The sequence below is a fragment of the Pseudorca crassidens genome, chromosome 5, assembly GCF_039906515.1.
Source record: "Pseudorca crassidens isolate mPseCra1 chromosome 5, mPseCra1.hap1, whole genome shotgun sequence".
Lineage (NCBI taxonomy): Eukaryota > Metazoa > Chordata > Mammalia > Artiodactyla > Delphinidae > Pseudorca > Pseudorca crassidens.
Window position 1 is genome coordinate 28,258,884 of NC_090300.1, and position 24,453 is coordinate 28,283,336.

The following is a 24,453-nucleotide window of genomic DNA, read 5'->3' on the forward strand; positions in this document are numbered from 1 at the left end:
CGCTATATGGTTAACTCTCTCTAGACCTCAGCTCCCGTGGCTATAAAATGGTACTTACGTTAGACGGTCAGTGTTGAAAACCAGAGTAGAAAGTGTATATAAGATGCCTGGCACAGGGACCGCCACTTAGGCCACATTCGACAGTTGGGAGTTTCCATCACTCCCTTTAACCACCCGAGAGGAGATAGCCGTTAGTGCTTCACAGAGACATGATTCACATAAACTCACAACTGCTCTCGGAAAAACCTCCTATCGGAGATTAAGGTTTTTATTCTAAGTAAGGTTTGACCTTCAGATCACTGCTGAGGACCTAGTCTGAGGCCAATGCTAAGTGCTAGTGACATACCTGTGGAAGGCGAGATCCGAGGCTCCACCCCCTCCCCTTCATTTAAGGACAATTGCTGATACTCTACTTTTAGTTGCAGCAGTGACCTACTCCTCGCACTAAGATGTGAAACGTTGTCAACTCAAAGTGAAACTCAAAATACCAGTTTTTGTGAGGAAAATATATTGGAGCCCCCTCTGGGACAAGTGGACACATGCAAAATGCCACCATCTACTTAGACATTTATTGAGTGTGAAAAAGTGGCAAGGCCTTGTAGATTACCCAGCCGCACTATAGAGAGAGAGTAGCCAATAAGAACACTCTAGCCCCTGAGAGACACTGAGTAATGAAAGGGGACAACCCAGAACACGTGTCACCTCTCCCTGTGTTTCAAGGATAAGGTCTTAGATACAGAAAAATAAATAATCTTATTTAATTTGGGAACTTTCTGTGTGCACTTCAGTTTTTCAGGAGTGTCACAGATGTCACAAATATCTGACTGATAGTTTTAACCAAGCTAACCTGTCCGCTGAGGCAAACAAAAGGACCACATTGTTTTTCCCTGTTTTCTGCCTGAATTTGCTTACTAATTGCTTGCTTGTTTTGGGCATTAGGTAGACATAACCTTAGAAAACTATCAATACACACGAACCAGGCTCAAAAAATAAGTCTGTCTGTACCATGCATAAATCCCTCTAATTCTGCCCTCAGGTTCTGTGGATAGAGTTCAGAAGAAGTCAATAGGATTGACTCTAGTAAGTTCTATGTGCAAATGAGCAAGAAGCATTTACATTTAAAAATGCCTTGTGCTACATTTCCATAGGGCCATTACATCATTAAGGAATTATCGGCACTTGCTCTAATATACTGGGGACATTGCAGTGCTGTTTGGGCAACCAAATCCTTCACAGACAGACCAAACCTCTGTGAGTAGGGCTGGGTCCCAGCCGCACTGCCCAGCCTCCCACTGACCCTCTTCCAAAAGTTAGAGACCTGTGATGGCACTTGAGGGCAGAAGGAGACACCAGAGGTGCCCTGCCTGGGAATAACAGCCTTGCTCTCCCTTTACAGGATCCTCAGTCCCACTCACCGTCCACTTCCCTCAGTGCCTGAAAAATGTCACTAGACCTTCCTGGAGCTGTTTTAAATTCCACAAGTAAACGTGAAAGCACGCATGTTAACTATTTTAAAAAGCACGCCCTTCAGGAGAATTGTGTGCTACCCTTCCCCAGCAGATTTCTTCCTTCCAATTGTTTTCTTCCCGGCAGGAAGCTCATTTTGGCTGCGTGCGGAAATGGGGGTTTTGACTGGAGAGTCAAAAACCGATCATTTTAGAGTCGGGTGTCTGGGACTGGGATGGGGAGGGCAGCATGATGGCAGTAATGCCCGGAAAGGGGGAGAGAGACAGAGACACCGAGACACAGAGAGAGAAGGTGCAGAAAGAATTGGGGAGGGAGAGCAAAAGGCAAAACATCTTTTTCAAAATGTTGCCTCAGGTTGATCGTCCGCCTGGGAAAGGGGAAGAAAATTTTCTTCTTCGCATCTTTCCTAAAAATTCAAATTATTAAGATAATCATGATTTTTTTAATCTTTGTTATGGGTTATATATTCAATGGGGGGAATGAAACAGATTGAATAACAAGCCATACCATTTACTGTGTAACCTTGGCTACCCCATCCTTCCCAGCCCATATTCCCTCATCTGTTAAGAAAATATTCTGTGATTCTACAGGGACATGTAAGGGAGAGAGATGTAGGTTTGGTAGATGTAGACAGCCTTATGATAGGCTAAGCTACTAGGACACACAGACTCCTAAAATTCAGTTGTTGAACCACAGTAGTAAGTCCGCTCTCATTCAAGTCACAGGTAGGGTTGATATTAACATGAGGGTGGGGGAAAGATGCCTCTCCTCCAGGTGGCGATTCAGATATCACCAGGCTCCTTCCATCTTGTGGCATCATAATCCCCTAAGTCAAGGGTTCTAAAAGTGTGGTCCCCAGACCAGCAGTATCAGCAACACCTGGAAACTTGTTAGACATGCAAATCCTCAAGCCCCACCACAGACCGACTGAAATCAGACACTCTGGGGGTGGAGCCCAACAATCTAAGGTTGAACGGGTACTCCAGGTAATTTTGATGGAGCTAAAGTCTGGGAACCACTGCTATAGGGATTCATAATGATTTATAACTGGCTGGTGGAACAATGGGAAAGAGAGACTGGGGTAGGTAGCTTTTCTTAAAAGCCTGGGCCCAGAAATGACATGTATCACCTCTGCTCTCATTTCTCTGGTGAGAACCAGCTGTATTCCTAGCTGCAAGAGATGCTAGGAAATGCAGTTTATGCAGTTATAACAGCATAGCATGGATGATAAAAATAGGTTCCGGTGGACAGATAGCCATCTTTGCCAAAATAGCCCTCTGCAGTAGGAATATTTTTAGCGTTGATCCTATGGGAAAAAAAGCAATCCAGTGTCTAAACTAGGGTTTCTCAAACCAGCAACTATTGATATTTGGGGACTGATAATTCCTTTTTGTGGGGTCTGTCTTGTACATGGTAGAATATTTAGCAGCACCCCTGGTCTCTACCCACTAGATTAACATTAGCGCCTCTCACCTTCCAGTTGTGGACAATCACAAATGTCCTCAGACATTGCCAAATAGTCCCTGGGGGACAAACTCACCCAAGTTGAGAACCACTGGTCAAATAGGAAACTTATAAGTTGACCTTTGAAACACAAGCTGGCCATAAGTTGGGTACTGCTCACAGAAAGTTGACTTTCTTCTGATCTCTCTTAGCCTTTCTCTTGAAACCCTCCATTGAAGATTTCAGCTAGTGGCAAGGATTATTCCACAGTTTCCTACCGCATCTACCTTCCCTACGTAAAAATAAACTTCCAAAGACAGAGGCATCTATGCATGTTGACTCAGAGCTGTGACAGAGCTAATCCTATGTACAATTACCCTTCCTGGCTGCCTAAGGTGTCCAAAAACAAACTTCATTTTATGCAAAAATACATTGCAGTTATGTCGCATTCCTTCTCAGTGGCCTTAGGTTTAAATGATTCAAGTTCAGGAAGAGAGATGAAGGAAAGAAAGTTCTGCTTGTCTAACACAGACTTAGTTTCGAGAAAAACTCAATTTATTTTTGAATGCAGAGGCTTTTTCACTGAAACAATCTGTTGGCTTCGCTTCCATGTGATAAAACGACGTTGAACTGAAAATGGGACTGTATAACAAGGTTGTACTGTCCTGGAAAATGTATTTTGAAATCAGACTGACGTTTTTGCTGAAAGTAGTTACCTTTTGCAAGGTCATGGGACTTCAGCAAAGGTAAAAGCAATACATAATTCTATTGTAGACTCAAACTAGGGTTTGATTTATCAGACTGATGAGAATGTGTTAAATCTTTGAAATCAACCCCCTCACAGTACTTGAAATGAAAGGAAAAAAAGGTATTGCAATGGATTATATCCCAAATGAAAAGAAAGGCAGCAAAATAACTTATCTAAGGGATATTTCTTTTAAAGAATGGGTCAGTTTCTCACAGACATTTCTGCATCCCTGTCCAACTACTGTTCATTTTCCTTTGGATTCCAATTGTGTTTCAAAGGCAAAATATGATCTTTCCCTCATCCATTCACTCATGCATTTATCCAATGCTTAAGGAGTGCCTGCTATATGAGAGGCACCATCCTAGCACTGGGCCTGCTGTCACTGAGCTCACTGTCTTGCGGAGGGACACAGGTCTTAAAGGCTAAAAAACAAACATATAATTTCAGATGGTGATCAGTGTAATAAATGACATGTAAAAAAGGCCTGGGTTCGAGTGGAGGGCACTTAGATGGCATGGTCAGGGCAGCCTTTCTGAGGACTGAAATGAATGAGGAGCAGCCAGGGCTGGGGGCCGGCAGGGGGGAGACTGGGGAAGGGGGCGAGGGGAAGCCTGGGAAGAGCACTGGAGGTGGGAGAAGCAGCACAAAGTCCTTAAAGCAAGAGAAAACATGGTTTAAAATCAACTTTATCTTCCCACACTTTTCAAACTCCTAACTTTCCTCCCAACTCCCCACTGTCTCCAGTAAAAATGACTCTAACCTCTCCCCTGAATTCCAGACCCTTAGCTCCAACCACCCACTCAACCTCTGCGCTTGTGTGACTACTAGGGATCATAGATTCCACATGGCTGGAATATAACCCTTGATCTCCCCCAGACACCCCAATATGCTCTTCCCACAGTTTCCCCCAATTCTTCCAGTTGTTCAGGCCATAAGTTCTTGGAGTTCTCTCTTCTTCTCATACCCGTCATCCAACCCATCAGCAAATATTGTCGACCTTTGACATTATTCCAGTACTTACCATGCTACCATCCTGTTCTGATCCACTTCCACTTCTTGCCTGGATTATGCAGCAGGCTTCTCACTGACCTCCTGCCTCCAGCCTGGAGATCTGTTTTTCATAACAGAGCCAGAGTGATCCCTTTAATCATAGAATAGATCCTAGCGCTACCCTGCCAAAAACCTTCCTGAAGTTTTCCATCTCAAAATAAAATTCAAAAGGCTTGCTGTTCAAGAGCCCAGCATGATCTGGCTCGGTTACCTCTTGAGCATTATCTCCTTCCACTCACCCCCCACCTCCCGCCCCCCACTGATTCCATTCTAGCCACACCAGCCCCTTTGCTGCTATGCGAACATATCAGGCATATCCTTGCCTCAGGGCCTTTGCGCCTACTGTTCCAGAAGCCTGGAGTGCTTTTCTTCCGGACACCCACATGGCCTCTCCCTCATTAGAGTCTATGCTCAAATGTCACCTAACCAAAGTGGCTTTCCTAACCACCCTAAACACTCCAACCCTTCACATAAATATATCCTCTATCTTCTTATCCTACTTTTGTTTTCTTCACAACAACTTACATATTACTTTTTTTTTCTTTTTTAAACTAATCTGGAAGCCCCTTTAAGGCAGAAACTATCTCTTGTTTTCTGCTGTCCCCTAGAGCCCGAATGAATGAAGGAACACATGAACGTCACCACCTCATATCTCGAGAGCCTGAAGCCACTGTAATCATTCAATTCAAAAGCGTTTACTGAGTTTCATGTTTTGGATACTATGAGAGATATTAAGTTGTGTAAAGAAGTTGTAATTCCAACCTTTTAAAAGATTAATAATTGAGAGTAAAGAATAGATCATATTAAACTACTGATTCATCTCAGACTATCATTTAATAATATGAGTGGCATGAGCAATGTGTTTTATAGGATTTCCAAGAAAAAGCAATGTGGACTGGAGTATTTCAGGAAAACTTCATGGGGTTGGAATAGAGGCAGAAAGAAGTGAAACACAGGCTTAACAGTGGGATCATGGCGTAGGGGCAAGGATAACAATTGTTTACTGAGAGAAAGAAGACCACCTTGTTGGTATAGAAAGCTCTCAGTGGACAAGAGGAGGTAGACCCGGAAAGGGGAGCAAAATTCTGATTGAAGTGTTTCTGTGGGCTGTAGGAAGCCACTTATGGTTTCTGGGTCAGATCACCACCTCAAAAAGCTAGATTCTGAGGAAACTGTTCAGAGGGACGTTGATAGTCTGGAAGGAAGAAAGGATGGAGGCTGTTAGGCCAAGAGACCAGGGTGTTGGTCAGGGGCACAGTCAGAGTGTGAGGTGATGGGCCTCGGACCAAGGTGGTACAGAGGGAAGAGAGAGGAGCCCGAGCTTTCAGGTAACTCATTCTCTGCTGAATCCAAATCTCTAGAGTCAGGACACTAGCATGAGTAACTCATACATTTTTAAGTTTCACAGTTGATGCTGATGTGCACTTCTGGGTAAAGACCACAAGCTAGTCTTAAAACCTCCATTTAGTGATGAGACAACACAGATTCAGATGAGGCTAATGATCGTGCATCCTGTCGGGCAGGCCTGAAAACAGATCCCAGGTCTCTTGACTCTCAGTACGAGGCTATAAGGGTCTCAATAAATAATAAAAGGGCAGAAGCCAAACTTGAAGAAACAATTACTCAACCATTCCATTGAACTAAGAGATATCAATCACTCTTCCATTTGTAATCAAGAATCATGAAGAATCAGAACATTCATCTGTTCATTGACCTTTTATGTGCTTGGCATTGCTCTACATGTGTGGATAAACAAAGAGCCAGCCAATTACAGTGTAATGTCATAAGTCACCTGATAGGCCAAGCACAGTTTGTACTGGGAATGTCAGTTAGCCTAACCCAGGCCCAGACCTCAGTGGAGGCTTCATAGAGAAATCAGAGGCTCAGCAGAGCTCTGAAGATCATTGGAATTAGGTGAAATTTGGGCGAGGGTTATAGAAGAAAGAACTAGAGAAAATTTGAATGGGAGAAAAATGATTCAAGCATAGAAAACCACATGTGCAAAGAGCTCTTTCACCCCACCATTGATTTCAGTGCCTTAAACATTGCACATTTGTTGACAATGGCCGTGATTTGGGCCCTCATGCAATTTAACAATCTTACCTTTTTCTTCAACAGACTATACATGCAAAGCATACTCTTTATACCTCTAATATACTTTATCATAATTTACCTGTTAAGAGACTCATTTTTGTAGAACCATGAGCCCTAAAATAGAGGAGCCCAAGCTTCCTCACCATTGCATCCCCCCACCGTGCCTTGGGTAACAGGTAGCACAGAGTGAGTGCTCAATAAATGTTTAGGTTTAGACTCTTGCTTTGCACCTTCAATGCAGATGCCTTAGGGGGTACTTGTATTCTTGTGATTTAAATGTAGCTGTAATAGACCTTCACCCTGTTCAGAACACATTTGCAAATTTATAACAGATTAAGTTTCACTTTTGCTGTTTAAAGATAAACAGGAAGCTGCACTTTTTCTGCAGCAGGGGTCCTTGACTGAAAGCTTTCCTTGGTTCAATAGTCTTCTATTGTTATGAATAGAACATCGACATAATTAACATAAGAATCCCTTAGAGGCCAATTTTAAATGAAACCACATTTAATTTCAGGTAATTCTTTTATTCCACAAGATGATGCTAACTTTCCAACTGAGTATGTGAAATATGTCAAGTCTCTGAACAATAAACCCATCTAAAATAAGATGGAATAGTCTATAACCCCCCAAAGTATAAAATTATGTCCATTAGTTGGCCAAAACAAAGAGAAAAAGAAAGGTAAATCCAAAGAATCAAAGTACCCATTAAACAAAATAAAACACAAGTTTTGATAATGAGTTCTGAATTTCCTGGTTTGTAAGCAAAGTGGCAATGTGTTCTTGGAAAATAGTGTTTTGCTAAAAGAAACTCCTAAGTCAATACTAATCTTTAATTTCTAGTATTTTGCTGGTAGCCTAAGTAATTTATTTCAGTCCTAAAGTCCTCTGTTTCCCAAATCCATGGTGTGAGGGAGATAGGATAAGTGTGCCCAGAGCCTCCACATAACAGATAATCAGTACATATTGCTATGGACTCCCCTCACATAGTGTCCCCTTCAAATCCATAAGTTGAAGCCCTAACTTCCAATATGATGTTATTTGGAGATGGAGCCTTTGGGAGACAATTAGGTTTAGATGAGGTTATGAGGGTGGGGTGCCCTATGATAGAATTAAGAAGAGACACCACTGAGCTTGCTCTTGCCTGGCAAGCAGGTAGCTTTCTGCAAGCCAGAGAGAAAGCTCTCACCAGACCTGGCCATGCTGACACCCTGATCTTAGACATCTCAGCTTCCACACCGTGAGAAATAGTTTCTGTTGTTGGAGCCACCCAGACAGTGGTATTTTGTTATGTCAGGCTAAGACACATATGTGCTGAATGAAGCAATGAATGGCCATTGATTTGACAATTGTCTAGGTGCCAAATGCGTGATCAATAACTTTGGCATCATAAAGGATGAATGGTATGTAGGCAGTTGTTCTCATCTAGAGTTCTAAATGAGCTTCACTTTGTCTACTTAGTGACCTCACCTTTCTCAGTTCCATGCTTCCCATGCTACTAGGCCATCTCACACGTGGCATGAGCCATATTTGCGAAAAGTGGCCAGGGCTACAGACAGATACTCTCTTCTCCAAAAACACACTGTTTCTGTGTTTTTTTAGGTGACCATTATATGGGGGAGGGCTCCTCTTATAGAGCCATCTTGAAGTTGGTTCTAAATATCAATGTTTCTTAATATTCCACAAGTACAAGTACAAGGCAGTGGCTGCATTTTTCTTTCTTCTTTTTTTAAAGAGATCTCTACATTGCATCTCCTGTAAATATAGAGCTTTATTTATAGGATACAGATTTTTTTAGAAGTCAGAATAACATATATCTTTTGAGTATATTTTTAAACTAAGAACTGCTCCGGTATAGATAATTTAGATTTAAGAGCCTAGTTATGCTAGTTTAACATAATAACAATACATTATAAAACATATTCAGGAAGATAAATGATTATGTCCTTCCTTGCCCTTGATAACTAACATGAACTTTACAATAAACATGACGTAGCAAGTTTTAACTTTTATTCCAGTCTCTATTTTTCTCTTTCTCACAAAATTCAAAGTAAAAACAAAAAATGAAAAAACAAAGCCAAACACACACACACACACAAATATTCAATATAATGAAAACAAATACTAAGAGTCTTATCACTTAATATTTCTAATACACACCACTTAACTGGAATAATGCTTCTTTATGGACACTTCTGGAAATGTGAGCTTGAGGAAAAGAGAAAAAGAAAAGATCACTTTCTATCTCCAATCTTGTCCTGATTAAACACTGCTAGGAGCTTTACCTTAACCTATACATTTTCTCCTCAGATATAGAAGGCTGTTGGAAAACTGTTTCTTTCAGTTCTCATTCCCTAATGACACCATTTGTATTTCCTGGAGAGAACATTATTGAAATATTCTCCAGTAATAAGGGTTATTAATATCCCCACTCTCTTGTCCCCAGCTGGGTCTAAGTGCATGAACGTCTCTGGTGTACTCTTCTTGAGTACAGCCATCTAAGTGTTCAGAATTTCTGATGAAAAAATTTTTTTTCTTTATTAATATCTACTTCAGATGTTATCTTTCTTATCTTCAGGCCATTTCCTTGTCTACATGGAGATTTAGAATAATTTTCTTCCTCCATTACATTTTGTTCCTTGAAGGTAATTTTATAATCAGAGTGCATGTTCCTTTCTCTTTCTGAGGCTTCCTTCTTTCAGGCAAAATATATTAAGTCTCTCTATTCTAATCCTCTGGATCTTGTGTTATGCCACTTGTCTCTTGTATATTCTCAGTGTAAAGATGAGAAAGGAGCATTATATTCTAAGTTGCAAAGCCAAGGATAAAGACCAAAGTAGTTATAGTTTTTCTCATCCTAACCTGTATCCAATTTCTAAAAGTCTCTTAATGTATGAATAAAGATTTAGAAAATTAGAAACCTAGATGATATTAATACAATAAATATTATAAAAAATGGACCATTGAAATTTTATGTATGTGACTTAAACCTTCCTATAAAAGTAGCAAAAATCACTACCTTTGACTTATACTTGCTATCATTATAAATGTTTATTTGCCCTGTTACATGGTGTAACAGAGCCTGTAAATGTCTTATAAGTCTTGTGTTACCCAAGAGAGATTTTCAATTTTAACTTTTTTATTTTACTACTTGTGCTTTTATTTACTTTTCTTCAAAGTCTACATCTGTTTTTATAATGTCATCACACTTTGATTTGAAATTGTAGCATTTAATCTTCTTTAACATCTTCCTGCAAATATATTTAATATGGCTTCATAAAAATTCAATTAACATATTATTATTAAAGAAGAAAAATAGACAAAAAAGCAGGTTTTAATAGGTCAGTTTAGATTATAGACTTTGTAAAAGTGTGTTCTCAGGCTGGAATAATTCTTAAACGTCATTTAATCGTTTATTAATTTTCAATGGTCCATAAGCTTGGTTTTCCTTGTTGTCTAACACACTTGATTTTCTAAAAGTATTTGTGCCCAGAAAGATTTTTTTTGTAAATACAGACAATATTCTTTTAAAATTTTATGGAAAGGCAAAAGATCTAGAATATTTAAAACACTTTTGAAAATGAAAAATAAGAATCACTCTACCCGATTTTTTTTTTTAATAGATCTTTATTGGAGTATAATTGCTTCACAGTACTGTGTTATTTTCTGTTGTACAACAAAGTGAATCAGCCATATGCATACATATATCCCCATATCTCCTCCCTCTTGAGCCTCCCTCCTACCCTCCCTATCCCACCCCTCTAGGTCGTAGCAAAACACCAAGCTGATCTCTCTGTGCTATGCTGCTGCTTCCCACTAGCTAACTATTTTACATTTGGTAGTGTATATATGTCGATGCTACTCTCACTTTGCCCCAGCTTCCCCCTTCCCCACCCACCCAGTGTCCTCAAGTCCATTCTCTATGTCTACGTCTTTATTTCTGCACTCCCACTAGGTTCATCAGTACCATTTCTTTTTTTAAATTCCATATGTATGCGTTAGCATAAGGTATTTGTTTTTCTCTTCCTGACTTACTTCACTCTGTATGACAGACTCTAGATCCATCCACCTCACTACAAGTAACTCAGTTTCATTTCTTTTTATGGCTGAGTAATATTCCATTGTATATATGTGCCACATCTTCTTTATCCATTCATCTGTCAATGGACATTTAGGTTGCTTCCATGTCCTGGGTATTGTAAATATAGTGCTGCAATGAACATTGTGGTACATCTGTTTTTTTGAATTATGGTTTTCTCAGGGTATATATGCCGAGTAATGGGATTGCTGGGTCATGTGGTAGTTCTATTTTTAGTTGTTTAAGGAACTTCCATAATATTTTCCATAGTGGTTGTATCAATTTACATTCCCACCAACAGTGCAGGAGGTCTACCCAATACTAAGTCCTACCATATACCTACAGTAATCATGACAGTGTACCATCAGAACAGGAATAGACACATAGATCAATGGAACAGAATTGAGAACCCAGGAATAGAGCCACGCAAATACACCCAATTGGTTTTTGACAAAGGTACCAAAGCAATTCAATAGAGCAATTAAACATCCATAGGCAAAAAAATATATATATATCCTCAGCCTAAAACTCGCCGCTTATACCAAAATTAACTCAAGATGAGCATGGACTTAAAGGTAAAATGTAAAGCTAAATAACTTTTAGAAAAAATTTTAAAATATAAGGGAAAATCTTTGGGACCTAGAGCTAAGTAAAGAGTTCTTAGACTTGGCTCCAAACAGATGATTTATAAAGGGAAAGATCAACAGATTAGACTCTATCAATAAAAAGCTACAAAGTGGGAGGAAATATTTGCAAACTATATATCCAACAAAGGACTATTATCTAGAATATATAAAGAACTCTCAAAATTTAACAAACATCTAACAATTCAATTAGAAAATGAGATAAAGACACAAAGAGCCATTTCACCCAAGCAGGTAGATAGATCACAAATGAGCACATTAAAAAATGTACAATACCATTAGGAAAATGGAAATTATAACCCCAATAAGCTATCAAAATGGCTAAAATTTAAAATAATGACAACACTAAAGGCTGGTAAAGGCGGAGAAACTGGATGACTTATCTATTGCTGCTGGGAATGTAAAATGCTAGAGCCATTCTGGAAAAGTTTGGTAGTAATTTCTTTTAAAAACATGCTATAGGGGCTTCCCTGGTGGCGCAGTGGTTGAGAGTCCGCCTGCCGATGCAGGGGACACAGGTTCATGCCCCGGTCTGGGAAGATCCCACATGCCGCGGAGCGGCTGGGCCTGTGAGCCATGGCCACTGAGCCTGTGCGTCCGGAGCCTGTGCTCCGCAACGGGAGAGGCCGCAACAGTGAGAGGCCCACGTACCGCAAAAAATAAATAAATAAATAAAATAAAATAAAATAAAAACACATTATATAAAAAAATAAATTAAATCAAATTAAAAATAGAAATATAATGTTGGACACGTGAAACATGTTATAATATATACAATGTTATACATATAAATTTAAATAATGTTACTTCAATAAAATTTTTAATTAAAATCAATTAATTTAAAAAAACATGCAAATACCATATAACTCAGTGATTGCACTCCTGGGCATTTATCTCAGAGAGCTGAAAACTTACATTCATTCACACAGCAGCCTTATTTGTAATAGCCAAAAACTGGAAACTACCCAGGTGTCCTTTAACAGATGACGGTTAAACAAACTGTGGAATATCCATACCATGGAAATACTACTCAACAATAAAAAGGAACAAACTATCAATACATTTGGCAACCTGGATGAGTATCCAAAAATTACGCTGGGTGAAAAAAAGCCAATTACAAAAGGCTACATATTTCATGATTCCATTTATATAACATTCCTGAATCGGCAAAATTATAGAAATGGATGATTGATTACTGGCTGCCAGATGTTAAGGAGTTTGTGGGAGAGAAGTAGGTGTGAGTATAAAGGACAACATGAGGGATCTTTATGGTGTTGGGAATGTACTGAATCTTGACTGTATCAGCGTCAAAATCCTGGGTGTGATGTTGTACTAGACAGTTTTGCAAGACGAGACATCACCGCTGGGGAGAAAATGGGGAAAGGGCACACAGTAAGTCCCTATTATTTCTTACAACTGCATGTGAGTCTACAGTTATCTCAAAATTAAAAGTTTAATTTTAAAATATAATTGTGTTTTTCAGTAAATTGTAAAGATAAATTCAATGAAATGAGAATGACACTCGTGCAGATGTTTCTTTTCCTTCTTTGGTTTTTCTCCATCAGGTTTGCGAGGAGCGATAGCTTTTGCCTTGGCTATTCGGAACACAGAATCTCAGCCCAAGCAAATGATGTTTACCACTACTCTGCTCCTCGTGTTCTTCACAGTCTGGGTATTCGGAGGAGGAACAACCCCCATGCTGACTTGGCTTCAGATCAGGTGAGTGACACTGCTTAACAAAGGAAATCATTATGAGGCATGGCTGCACTGTTTCTGATGTTGCTGACTGGTCAAGAGTACAATGGCATGTCTGTACACTAACTTTCCCTGGGGTCAAGTTGACCTTCATTCACAAGGTGAAACAGTATGACCTATCACCAACAGAACTGACTTTTCCAAAAGTTCTAGAAATCTCAGGATGATGTTTATAGTCTACAGTCCCTAGAAATGAATTTCTTTATGAATTTTTCCATTCAATCATATTTACTGAGTATAATGTGGTAATCTATGGAGTTCACAAAAATGAGTGAGACATGAGTCTTGTCCTCAAGATACTTATGATACAGTAGAATTTATAGAGAAAAATCTATAATACCAAGAAGAAAATGAATTTGCTTTGTTTTTAACTTGTCACAGCACTTAGGATAGAATTAGAGACACAGGAAATGCTTAAATGTATTTGATTATTCAACCATATGTTTGGCCAGAGGGATGCTATAGACACAGATTAGACAATTTCTTAAAGGAAAATCAGGTCAAGACTTCAGTTAGGGGCCATCCAGTAAGCCGTGCTTGGAAGATGATTGCTATTAACCCAAAGTATGCAGGTAGTAGAAGATTTGATGAAAAATGAATAGCTTGTACCAATTGTGAAAAAGTAAAATGTTGTTGTCTTTGTTTCTTTGATCTGGGTCCTCATTTTCACATCCCAGAATGTAACAGTGCTTTCATAAGTCACATTTTACTTTCCAAAGCCATACATCTTGATGACCATGCAGCCCCTCCCTGGTCCCCGCCCATTCTCTGTGAGGCAAATCTATACCCACCATCTCTGACAAGAAAAGATCCATCTGACTGGGAGGGGATTTCCAAGAAGATTTTTTTTCAGGCAAGGACTCTGTTATTCCAGCACCAATGTAGTGCTTGGCACGTTGTAGAATGGAATAAATAATTGCTCCATGAAAAATTGAATGAATATAACCACGCATGTAAATTCCTTTTGTTAAGGCTTTACTGACAAATTTCTATCCATCTGACAAATAGAAGCAGAAGCGGAACTCATGAGTTTAGGGTAAGAAAGCTTATGTCTAAACTGGGCCAAGTGGTTACGCATTAAATGCAATTCAAGGAAAAAAGGACCTCTTCAAGTATTGTGAATATTGCTAAAACATAAAAGGGCTTTGAGCAAAGGTTGAAACGGAGAATGTTTTGAAATACTTGGTGAACTATTTTCTAGGCATATAAATGTGACCTTCAGTTTCTTTCACGGTGGTAGCTGCTTATAGGCTCCTCTGGATGAGCACAAATATTTTATTAAACGCTATGGTGTTGAGTCTCCTGTAAACTGATAGTAAGATAATGGTGTGTTCAGGTTTCGGGAAAATAAATTCAGTAGGTGGATCCATGCGTGGAACAATTAGGACTTGGAAAGCAGAAGTTAGAGGATACCAATCCTCACAAGATAAATGTATTGAATGCTCTATCAGGTAAATTAGAATATTCAGAACATAAAGTGGTGCTTTATTTCAGAACATAAAGTGGCAACATTTTCTTAAAGTAATTCAAATATAACTTATTTTCTACTATTGTCTTTCTTTACTCTGAAGGATTTGTCCCAAATCAATACATGTTTTACCCTAAAATGTTTACCTAACTCTACTGTAGTGTTTTCCAAAGGTATCCACTGACTTCAGATAGATGTTACAGCTCATGCAGTCTCTTGATATCCAGATCAGTAGGGACAGGGTAATAGAAAATGGGGCCTTAGGCAGGTTAGAACGTTTATCAGGTTATAGGACAGGGACTAATAAAGAAGGATAGTAATGTCAACTATAACGTCCACAGGTGAGGGGCCTGGAGGTCATCTTAGGCCAGTGCTATTATGGCCTGCTGGGAGGCACAGCGTGGAGTTCCCAGGTCATGGAGATGCCCCAGTGCGAATTGGCTCCAAATGGCCCAACTGGTTCAATGCCAGACTTGTCCACCAGCCAGGAGGGGAGAAGAGTAAAAGCAGGACTGTGATATATTTAAGGAAATGAGCTGACAGGGCTCTGGTCCAGCAGGCCAGGTGGAAATCCCAGCTGGGAGCTAGAGTGTTAATCTGAAATCAGGGCATAAACCCAGTCAGAGAGACAGAGACCCAGTCATTAGGAAATCAGAGGGGATAACTGAGCTTTATAGGTATGTGTGTATCTAGGAAGTCAACCCAGGTAGACAGGATACAGGGCAGCAAGACCAAGTTAAGACAAAAGGCTCTCAATCTTTAATGAACATCAGAACCAACTGGAGGGCTCATTAAACGCCCACATTGCTGGGCCCCTGCCCCAGAGTTTCTGATCAAGTAGGTCTGGTTCAGGGCCTAAGTATTTGCATTTTAACCACACTCCAGGCAATGCTGATGCTGCTTGCTCTAGGACCACATTTTGAGAATCACTGGTTTAGACTTATAACCCCACATAGAGATGGGGCTAATATTAAATACTGTCAGATCTGGCTGGGGTTGCCCAGGGCCCCACACCTGAGCCTCAAGTTTAAAAATTTTAGCACCTATGCTGGAGGGAAGCAGGGGCTAACTTGAAGAGAAAAATTCATTGTGCATTGATCAACGAGAAGGAACTAGAGCACAATAGAATAAACATAAAAGAATAGGATCATAAGTTAGTGTGTGTTCAAACACACACACAAGCACGACATAAATTTGGTTTGACCATGTTATAGTGATACCAGCATATGCTCCACTTCCACTGTGGTTTGTAATGCTATCAAAGAAATCCTTCATTTCATTATCGCTTTTAAATGGTAGTTGTCCATCATTTTTTTTTTGCGGTACGCGGGCCTCTCACTGTTGTGGTCTCTCCCGTTGCGGCACACAGGCTCCGGATGCGCAGGCTCAGCGGCCATGGCTCACGGGCCCAGCCGCTCCATGGCATGTGGGATCTTCCTGGACCGGGACACGAACCCATGTCCCCTGCATCGGCAGGCAGACTCCCAACCACTGAGCCACCAGGGAAGCCCCCTTTTTTGATTGTTTTAAATTTCTACATTTTTTTTCCTCTTAAGTTATTAGGTATGTACTTGAGTTTATTTATTTATTTTTTAATCCCTATAAAATTTGCCATTCAGCTGAAAACTACCACAGTAAGATGCAGATTAAACGTTTTATGTAAGGTAAAAATTGATAATATTAATATGAATTACACTTTAATAGAAAAACGTTAAAACAGCAATGACTTCGTGCTTAAAGAGACTCAGCATGATCTTAACATATGAAACAAATTCTCCATTGGTTAAGTTTTATCCTAAGCACATTCAAATTTCTTGTCCTAAAGCTGTTGTTTTTTTAATAATAACAAATATTTTTAATGCAGCATTTGAAATAAATCACGAACCTTTGTTTCTTAAAATTCTAGAGAAAAAGAAAAGACTCCCCCCAGTATTATTTTGGAGGTTTTCATGTAAAAGAAAGCAGAATGGTTTCTCGATTAGAATCCAGATCTCCTCCCTTCTGTGAATTACATTAATACTGGTGGTGAGGAAAACCCAGCTCCCAGTCTCCGAGGACTAGCTCTGCTTTTAGCCAAGAAACAAGAGATCAAAGGTGTCAGGCTTTGCCCTACAGAGGCCAGTAAACAGTATTGTCCACCAAATAATTACACATGCCTACAAATACACCTCAGGAACCAGTGAGGCAGAGCTCTCCGGCAGTGGTAAGTAATCTGGGATGGTAACCCCATCCTTAGTTTAGGGTAGGGTGTCACATGGAGTTAACAGAACTCGTGAGAATGGAGCCCATACCACAGTGCAAACCTTTCCTGGCTTCTCCCAGATAGGAATGCTGGACCCATCTCTTCGAAATACCTCAACCACAGTGCAGAAAGCCTTGCACACAAGAGCAATTCAGAACTTGTATTCCAGACAATATGAGAAAGTGCCCCCCAGCAAGATGACTTCTACAGTTTCCAGATTTTTGCTTCGAACATCTCAAAGAGTAACAACTGGCTTTTATTGACTATTTACTCTGTGCCAGATAGTTAGAAAATAAAGTGCCAGGCATAAGACCTCCCTGTGACTCAGCCTCTAATCTATAAAACGGGGACGATAGCAGTAGCTACCTCCTAGGGTGGGTGAGGCCTTGCAAAGTGGCCCAGGGTCACCCCACTGTCCGGCTACAGAGTCAGACTACAAGGGCAGGCAGCCTGAGCCCAGGGCCTGCACTCCCAACTGGTTCATTCTTCTGCTGCCCCAAATAAATGAGCTAATTCCTGAAGCCTGCAAACTACCTTGATTAACAAATTCTCTGGGGAAAAAGAGATGTACTTTTATAAGCAAGACAGGCCAGTTAAAAACAAACACAGGAAATCTTCATCCCTCACGAGTGATGGGGTTGACCTGCTAGTGCCGCACAGAAGTTTCTTGCTGCAGATTTTTTTCCTTGACCTAGAAAAGTTAAAGGTAAACAAGGCCAGCCCTGATCTCAGGTAGCCAAGCAGGGACGTTTGCCTTCCTCAATTATAGGAATTTGGAATTAGAAGAATGTGTTATCCTCAGGCTCATTTCCCAACCCCATTTGGGATCCCAAGTCAGCCTGCTGTCAGCCCCTTCCTCAGATCAAACAAAAAATCACACATACTGCCCTGTGTCCATTGCAGAGTGAATAACTTTTAACTAGTGCAACATCTCCACTACCATTATTTTAGTTAAATATTTAAAACTTATTTTGGGTTTATGGCCCATCCTATTTTATGTCATCCTAGAATGATTCCTTTATCATATATACCCACTGGCTACAAAGTTTATAACAGCCACCATGGGAATGCAAACAGTGGTAAGGAGAGAACTGTCTTTAGTAATATTTTTTAATCTTAACAGTAGAGTTAAATACACCTGCTTACATACAGACTTCCTTTATTGCTGAGGTGAGGCAATGTCAATTTTATATAATGGAAGAATACATATAATCAAGTTCCCTTCATATCCAACTGTGTTCTGCCTGGTTTTCTTTCTAGCATCCAAAGTCTCATGCATGCTTAACAATTTACTTCACTGGTGTATTAACATAGTAGATCAGTGCACACATTCTGGAGGCAGACGGTATGGGGCCCAACCATGCCTCCCTCTCTTACTAGCTGTGGGACCTTGAGCAAGAAATTCAACCTCTCTATGGTTCAGTTTTCTTATTTGTAAACTTGGAACAATAATAATACCTACCTCTTTAGATTTTTATATGGATTAAGTATTGCATGTATAAATTTAGGGCACAGAGTAAGCGCTCAATAAATGTTGCTGTAACACTACCAAAAAGACCACCTATGAGCCTTTTCTTATCCAAACACTCTTCTTCTGCCTATGGAATATATATACACACACACATACATACACATAAAGTGTTATTAATTAATTGTATTTATGAAAGCATGGTTTACATGGGGAATAGAAAGAAATAGCCTCTGAGGAGCTTAGTTCATTTTTTGTAATGATTAGATTCATCAGTTTTACAGGCAGCTCCTATTTCTGCATTCAAAATGATAAACCTCTTAAGGAAAAATGCTCACAAAAAGCGTTATATTCATCCAACAGCTCAGAAAGATTCTTTCTAGAACATGCTTTATTTCCTTCTGAACATGATAATCTTTGCTTAGGATCTCCTCAGATATTTCATTTGCACCGCTTCATCAGTGTGTATCAATTCATTATTTTGCATTGACTGTGTACCAATTTGTACATTTTGTCTCAATTTTTATTCATTGGCAGGTCCGAGAAATACCCTTTGTCAAGAAACATGGAAAACCAGTTTACTCATTTGAATGTAAACTTGTACTTAATATCCCCTACCTCTGACCCCCATTTAAAATTATGTTCTACTTTCCATAGGCTCTTCTAAAAAATGTTTCAAAACTCCAAATATTTATTGCTTAAATCCATCTAGCTTGACATATTTTATTAAAGACATTGTATAACTCTAGTAACCTATTGTTAACCTAAATATATCCTAGGTTTTTAACAAGCAGGGATTAGCAGCTCCTAAATTTGCCTCCAATGCCATCTGGGTTCTTTAATATGCTTTCTTTCTATGTACTGAATCTTGCCGGTTTCAGAGATAATAGTCTTTATGTTCATAACTGCCAGCTATCCTCCACTAGGCGTGTTCTTATTTATCTTCTCCAACATGCTCTTGAGAACGTCGATGTTAATAAGCTTCACCCATTTATTAAGTTTACCAAACAGTGAACATTCTGCTCTATCAAAGAGAATTTATTAGCTCGCTACCATAAAGTATGATCAAATATAGGTGCCTTACTTTAAGTAATAGATGTATCTTTACTTTGGGTAATAGGTGTAGTCTGAAAAAAAAATATTTTAAATGCAATAGATGGAACTTGTGATCCAAAAGACTATGGAGGGGTTCCAGTTCTGATCAAGATGGTGTAAGCACACTTACTCCCCTCTGTCTCTTCCAACGAATGCAATTAAAATCCCTGGCCAGAATGAATGTAGCAGTCATCTAAGGACTCTTAAAAGAAAGTGGTAGCAGATAGATTGGGGAAGGAAACCAGAATTCAGAGTACTATTAAAACAGTGATGAATTTCCCTTTTTTTTTTTCCTCTCTGGAATCTCTTGACCTGAACTCAAAGGCAGTTTAAAAGCCAGAACTGCACAACAAGGAAGAACTGCAAAAGAAATTATCTGTTTTGGACATAAGGAACAGGACAGAGGACTGTTGTGGGGCAAAAGAGTCGGGGAAATCCCCTGTTTTGTTTGTTATTATCATTTACTCCATTCTCATCCCAATACCAGGCAAACCTAAGGCAGCAGTGGTAATGATGGCAGCAACAATTGGGTGGACCCCAAATTCCCAACCAGAGGAACTGAGGTCCAGAGGCCTTGGGAAGAAGTCCCACTGCATTTTTTTCTCTCTTAATCTTATCATTGCTTGAGCTTGGAAACAGGCCCAATATTATGGAAAAATCATGGGAAACATGTAGCAGTGTAGGGAAACGAAAGCCCTGGGCTTTGGGAAGCCAGAAAACGTGGAAGACATTGTGGAGTAGAGGGAGCACAAGAAAGTGATCCGATAAAATTGTGTATAAACTTTTGGGCTCGCTTCCAAGCTATGTAAGCCTAAACAGCACACCAAAGTGTGAGACATGAGCTACAAGACAGAGCATCACTCAGGTCCCAGACTATATACTGGATGGCACAGGACATATACTGGATGCAGGACATGTGTGGATCATAGATCAAAATGTAAAATATAAAACTTCTAAAAGGAAACATAAGAGAATAATCTTCATGACCGTAAATTAGGCAAAGGAGTCTTAAATATTGTACCAAAAGCATCATGTACAAAAGAAAAAAATGATAAACTGGACTTCATCAAAATGAATATTTTTCGATTTGCAAAAGACACTGTTAAGAGAATGAAAATACAAGCTACATACTCACACTTAAAGAGAATGCATTGCTGGTGGGAATGCAAAATGGTATGGCCAATCTGTAAATCACTTTAGCAGTTTCTTATAAAGTTCAACATACAATTATTATAGGACTCAACATTCCCTCTTCTAGACATTTAGCCTAGAGAGCAAAATGGGGATAACAGGATCTGTCTCTGAAGATTAAATGTGTGAACATTAAATAAGAAAATACATGTTAAAGTCCATTAAGCAGAACTAAGCACTCATTAGTAACCTTATTTTACTCACAGCTTTTATTAGAAATGTCAGATAAATTTTAATAGTATTTTCAGCATATATTGAGATAATCACATAGTTTTTTCCTCTACGTTATTGATGTGATGAAATATATTGATAGATATCCTGGTATTGATTTTTTCCTACAGTTCTGCTATCTATAACAATAACTGAGGTTAGTCTATACTTTTCTTTTTCTTTTGAGGGGTTGAGGGGGCTGTCTTAATTGGGTTTAAATAGTGTTAAGGATGTACTAAATTCATAGCATGAGCTAAAGACTTTTCTATTTTTTCATGGCCTGAAATAGCATAGCATAGAAATGATCAGATTTTTAAAGGCTAGTTAGAAGTCAGCTGTAAAACCATCTGGTTCCTGGAGTTCTTTTAATGGTGGGTTTTTAGTCACCCTTCTAGTGTCTCCTATGGTAATTGGTGTATTCAAATGTAAAATTGTCATTTCTTTAAACTCAAAAATGGTCAAGTATTGTCAATTTCATATAGTTCAACTAAAAAGGATATCCATATACAATTTACCTAGTTTTATCCACTGTTAATAATATGCCTGTTTTGCTTTCTTGCCTTTATATATAAATATATATCACATATATACATATATATATATCACATATATTAAATGTGTTTTTATTTATTTTTTTCTTTTTCACTGAATCATTTCAATGTAAAAACAGACATACACTTCTTATCTAAATACTAAAGGATACAACTTTGAAAAACAAGGACATTCTATTAGGTAACCAAAATACCATTACTGTGTCTAAAAATATTAAAAACAATTAATAATTTTATCAGTACATACACAAATTTCCCCAGTTATTGCAAAAAAAATTATGTATAGATGTTTCTTAATTCATGATCAAATCAAGATTATGTATTATATTTGGCCAATGTTGGGTTTTTTTTAGTCTCTTTAAACCAGTTTCTCTCGTTTTCTTCCCCATGACATTGATTTTTAGAAGAAACCAGGTCAGTTGTTTTGCACACTATTCCACATTCTGGACTTGTTTGTTTCCTCCCAGCATCCATTAATATGTTCTTCTCTCTGCTATATTTCCTGTAAACTAGAAATTAGGTCAAGGCTCGAAATTCAGGTTGAACCTTTTAGACAAGTATATTCATTGGCAAATGCACAAGTCTTTCTTACTCGTTAGGGGTATGTTTCAAGTACAACTGTTGGACTGTACTATTCCACACGGTACCTGGTAGCCCCATGTCTTTTGACCATGTGGATGTGGCTAGTCCGAACTGAGACTTACCCTGCTGTGTAGTGAACTGTGTCCTCTCAAAATTCACATATTGAAGCCCTAATCCCCAGTGTGAGTATACTTGGAGACAGGGCTTTTAGGAGGTAATGAAGGTTAAATGATATCATGAGGGTAGGGTCCTAGCTGACAGGGCTGGTGGACTTGTAAGAAGAGAGATCGAGATCAATCGCTGTCTCTCTGCATACATGCTCCATGGAATGCAATGAGGACACAGGGAGAAGGTGGCTGTCTGCAAACCAGGACGAATGCCCTCAGTAGAACTTAGCCATTCTGGGACCTTGATCGTAGACTTCTAGCCTCTAGAACTGTGACGAAATTAAATGTCTGTTGTTTAAGCCAAAAAGAAAAGAATATTCATTGGTAATGCTTTATGCTTAATAATGTGTATTTCAAAAAAAAATTAATAATGTGTATTTCATATCAACAGGCACGTAAGGTCAAGTTGTCCCACTCTCGGTGATGCTAAGTTTGTTCATATGGTTACAGCGCTAACCCCCATTGTAAAAGTATAGTTTTACCTTTGGAATTAGTTTTTAACCTATGGGGCAATACTTGAGCACTGTGTGAATCTCCTGTCTCCAATCTCTCTGTAAGCCACTGTTTTTAGCATCCATTGATGATCCTTTTCTGATTCAGTGATTACATTTGAGATGATTCAGTTCTGACTTCCTTTGATAGGTAATTTTTTGACAATTTCTTAGTTTACCAAATGATCACAGTTTTGATCACCTTTTTAAAAATTTATTCCTAATTTATCAAATTATGAGAATGTTATCAGTAATAATTCTACTTTTAAAATGTAAGATTTTCGGGACTTCCCTGGTGGTCCAGTGGTTAAGACTTTGCCTTCCAATGCAGGGGGTGTGGGTTCGATCCCTGGTCAGGGAGCTAGGATCCCACATGCCTCGCAGCCAAAAAACCAAAACATAAAACAGAAGCAATATTGTAACAAATTCAATAAAGACTTTAAAAAAATGGTCCACATCAAAAAAGATTTTTTAAATAACAAAATACAAGTTTTCTTTGTGATCAAGTACATGACTGATTTGGGTGTATATTCCATGGACATGAAAAGAAGTATATTTGCTATTTTTAAGAAAAAAGTTATGCACATATGTATTGAGTTTCTTGGTTATGTTACTCAAATTCCCTATATCCTTATCTATATTTTTACTAGATGTCAGATTCTGAAAGAGGTACATTAAATTTCCCACTATATTTTTTTTTTGTAATCAAGGTTTTGCATTCTAATTTTATACAGTCTTTCACATATTTCTGATGTGTTGTGTGTAGTACACCATTTTATGATAGGGAATCTTCAAATTGTCTGGTATGTCTTTCTCATCCCAGAAATGAAACTTAAAATGGTTGTATCCTTCTTATATGTTCATGCCCCTCTTCTATCCTCTAGTTCTCATAATGTGGAATCTTAAAAAGTAATACAGCAAAGTCATTTTCATTAGCACTAGACAGTGGGGACTCCCTATTTCCTCCATTTCATTCTGGCTATAAGTAAGCAGTGAGCTAGTAGATTTCAGTGTTTTGATCAACATCATTTCATTCCCTGAAGTCCTTAACTTCTCTTCAGAAAATAAAGTCTTATTTTTTTTAATCTATTATAATCTTTTACCTGCTAGTATGCACTTTAAACCTTATGGTTTAAAATGTGTAAAATCCAAAGAATTACAATAAAGCTCCCATTTAGCATCTACCCTGGAGATCAATTGCAAGCCAAAATATGGGATTTTAACTGGAGTTTTTAAAAATAAGTGTTGAATTCTATCACACAGAGTCACTTGGAAGAAATTGCTTAAGACAGGGAATTGCCCATTAGAGGCAAAATATGCTTTCATGCAGATTTCATTGTATTCGGTACAAGGAATGTTTGGAAGAGTCTTAGCTGTTGTTTTCTTTTCTTTTTCTTCTTTTTCTTAATGGGCAGAGTGTTCTATGCTTCCCAGTGCTAGATCTGTAGTGCAGAGTATAACTGGCCAGTTATGAAGCAACACTCATGTTTGGAGATGAGGGTGAAAAGCATCTCAACAGTTGACTTCTCAGTGGCACTGGCTGCTTATTTCTTATTTTCTGCAGGATTCAAAACGTACCTCAAAGGTCACTGCATGTCCCCCTGAGGTTCTTTGTCGCTCTTTCTCCTTGGGCACAGCACCCACACATGAGTCCCCACCAAGCAAATGATCATCTTTGTTTGGAAAGTTCCAGCTAAAATGCTGGGAATGGG

The 24,453-nt window shown here is 38.9% G+C and overlaps 1 protein-coding gene across 13 annotated transcripts in view; it reads left to right on the forward strand.

Annotated features, from left to right (window-relative positions):
• Nucleotides 1-24,453, forward strand: part of SLC9A9 (solute carrier family 9 member A9) — a 660,636-nt gene that overhangs the window by 456,821 nt on the left and 179,362 nt on the right. For all 13 annotated transcript variants that reach the window (XR_010943485.1, XR_010943486.1, XR_010943487.1 and 10 more), the window contains one exon: nucleotides 13,087-13,240. Coding sequence is in view for 10 of the 13 variants with exons in the window: in XM_067737585.1 (XP_067593686.1) it covers nucleotides 13,087-13,240 (154 nt within the window). In the remaining 3 variants the exon portion in view is untranslated. The remainder of the gene's footprint in view (nucleotides 1-13,086; nucleotides 13,241-24,453) is intronic.